This window comes from Eimeria mitis, genomic scaffold (genome assembly GCF_000499745.2).
Source record: "Eimeria mitis Houghton genomic scaffold, Emh_scaff2517, whole genome shotgun sequence".
In the NCBI taxonomy this organism is placed as follows: Eukaryota; Apicomplexa; class Conoidasida; order Eucoccidiorida; family Eimeriidae; genus Eimeria; species Eimeria mitis.
In genome coordinates, this window is record NW_013570857.1 from 3,878 (window position 1) to 5,735 (window position 1,858).

A 1,858-nucleotide genomic window follows, 5' to 3' on the forward strand; every position below is an offset into this window, starting at 1 on the left:
CTTACAGCCTCCTGGGTCGAGTTTATAAAAAATACGTTTGCCTGACCAGCATAGCAACGGGAATATTCTTCCTCTTATTTTCCCCAGCCAGCCTCTCCCCATAACGCCGCTCATGATGCGGGTTCCCCCCCCGCTGGTGATGAAAGCGAGAGTGCTGTTCTTATCTAGGTCCGACATTGTTACGTATTCAAGAGCATCATCGTGAGCTGAAATATACGCATCCACCTGATACGCCGTCAACAGATCCACGAGACGGTGTTCAGGGCCCCGCGGACGCCCAGCCTTCACCATGTCGTCTATGTAGGTAAACCGAGCCTCTTCTGCTTCAGCTCCTGTAGATGTAAGAGGGTGGTGACCCTGCACCACTATCCAGTCCGCCTTCGCCTTCGCTGAGTGATACAGCGCGTTGCTTAGCGCTATCATGTTGTTCTGATACTGCCCCAGGTTTTCATCTGTTCACACACACACACGCATAACACATACACCAAGCGAAATATATATATATATATATATATATATATATATATATATATATATATATATATATATATATATATATATATAGAAACAGCTCCCTTGGATGCCCAGTGGTGTACGCTAACCGAGGTGTGTATGGGTCTACATACGCCCGCGAAATTTCCGGGATTTTCTACCCCTGGGGTGTACGTACACCTGAATCTAGAAAGTGCCAGCTGCGGGTGAGAGTATATATACTGCTGCATGGACGAGTTGAGAAACTCACAGAAGGGGGGTCCTCCGAAGAGAGCCCAGGTGTCTATGGAGATGAGGTGTACGGTGAACTCTTGATCTTCTGTGCCTCCATCAGCTGTGGTTAGATTGGCAACCATCGTTATAACTGCTTTATACAGCCAGTTGGGGTTGTGGTAGTTCACGTCCTGGCGGGTGTAGTGGTAGCGGTACGGCGTCGAGCTGCTCACCATACTCTCCGCTTCGCCGTTCACCATATACCACGGGATATTCAAGCCAGCGTCCTGTGAAGAAAACATATAGAAAATATAGAAACATAGAATACAGAAACATAGAAAATACAGAAACATAGAATAAAGAAACATAGAATACAGAAACATAGAATACAGAAACATAGAATACAACGCACAAACACAGAACTCTTATAAACCAACATGAACACATTCACAACTCCTAGTCTTCAGGAAAACTGATTCTGACGTGAGAACAAACCAATATGTAAGCTGCTGCAACAGCAACAGCAGCAGCAACAGCAGCAGCAGCAGCAGCAGCCAGCAGCACCAGCAGCGTATCTGTATTGTGTATAGAGAGAAATACCTTAATGAATATATCGTGCCACTTCTCCTTCAATCCCGGATCCTTAACCGAGAGCATGCCTGGGGGCTGGAGGAAATCTCCTAAACCGAGAGCGATATCTACGCTTTCTTGTTCGTGCCAGAGCTTCATAGCATTGACAGTTTCTTGGAATTCATTCAACTTCAATGCAGATTTTATACGGCCGAAGAAACCCTGAGTTTTCTCGTATTTTGCTTGACCTGTATTTCCTATAGCGACAACTTTCAACGCATTAGATGTTGTTTTTTTTACGAGAAGTTCAGCAAAAGATTCACTTGATGTTTCTTTTTTTTTTTCTTCATTTGGGTCTTTTTGTTTATCTTCTTTATCTATTGGATGCTCTGATCTCTGTTCCCATACACCTTCTACATAACATTTCATAGTTGGGCATTTGGGGTATTTCTCTCTCGATGATTTCTTGCTTGTCAGTGTTTGTAGCAGATCAGGTAAGCCGTTTCCGAGAGGAATAGAAGGGGGTACGAGTTCGTTTGCTTTGAATGCTTCCCAATTAGAAATATATTCTGAAAGAATATCT

At 44.0% G+C, this 1,858-nt stretch overlaps 1 protein-coding gene across 1 annotated transcript in view; it reads right to left on the reverse strand.

Moving 5' to 3' along the window:
- EMH_0055000 (serine/threonine protein phosphatase, putative) overlaps nt 1-1,434 on the reverse strand; it is a gene marked incomplete at both ends in the record, with an annotated part of 4,147 nt that extends 2,713 nt beyond the window's left edge. Inside the window, 3 exons of the mRNA XM_013497179.1 lie at nt 6-452; nt 743-992; nt 1,306-1,434. Of these exons, the coding sequence (XP_013352633.1) occupies nt 6-452; nt 743-992; nt 1,306-1,434 (826 nt within the window). The remainder of the gene's footprint in view (nt 1-5; nt 453-742; nt 993-1,305) is intronic.
- Between the last annotated feature and the right edge of the window lie 424 nt (nt 1,435-1,858).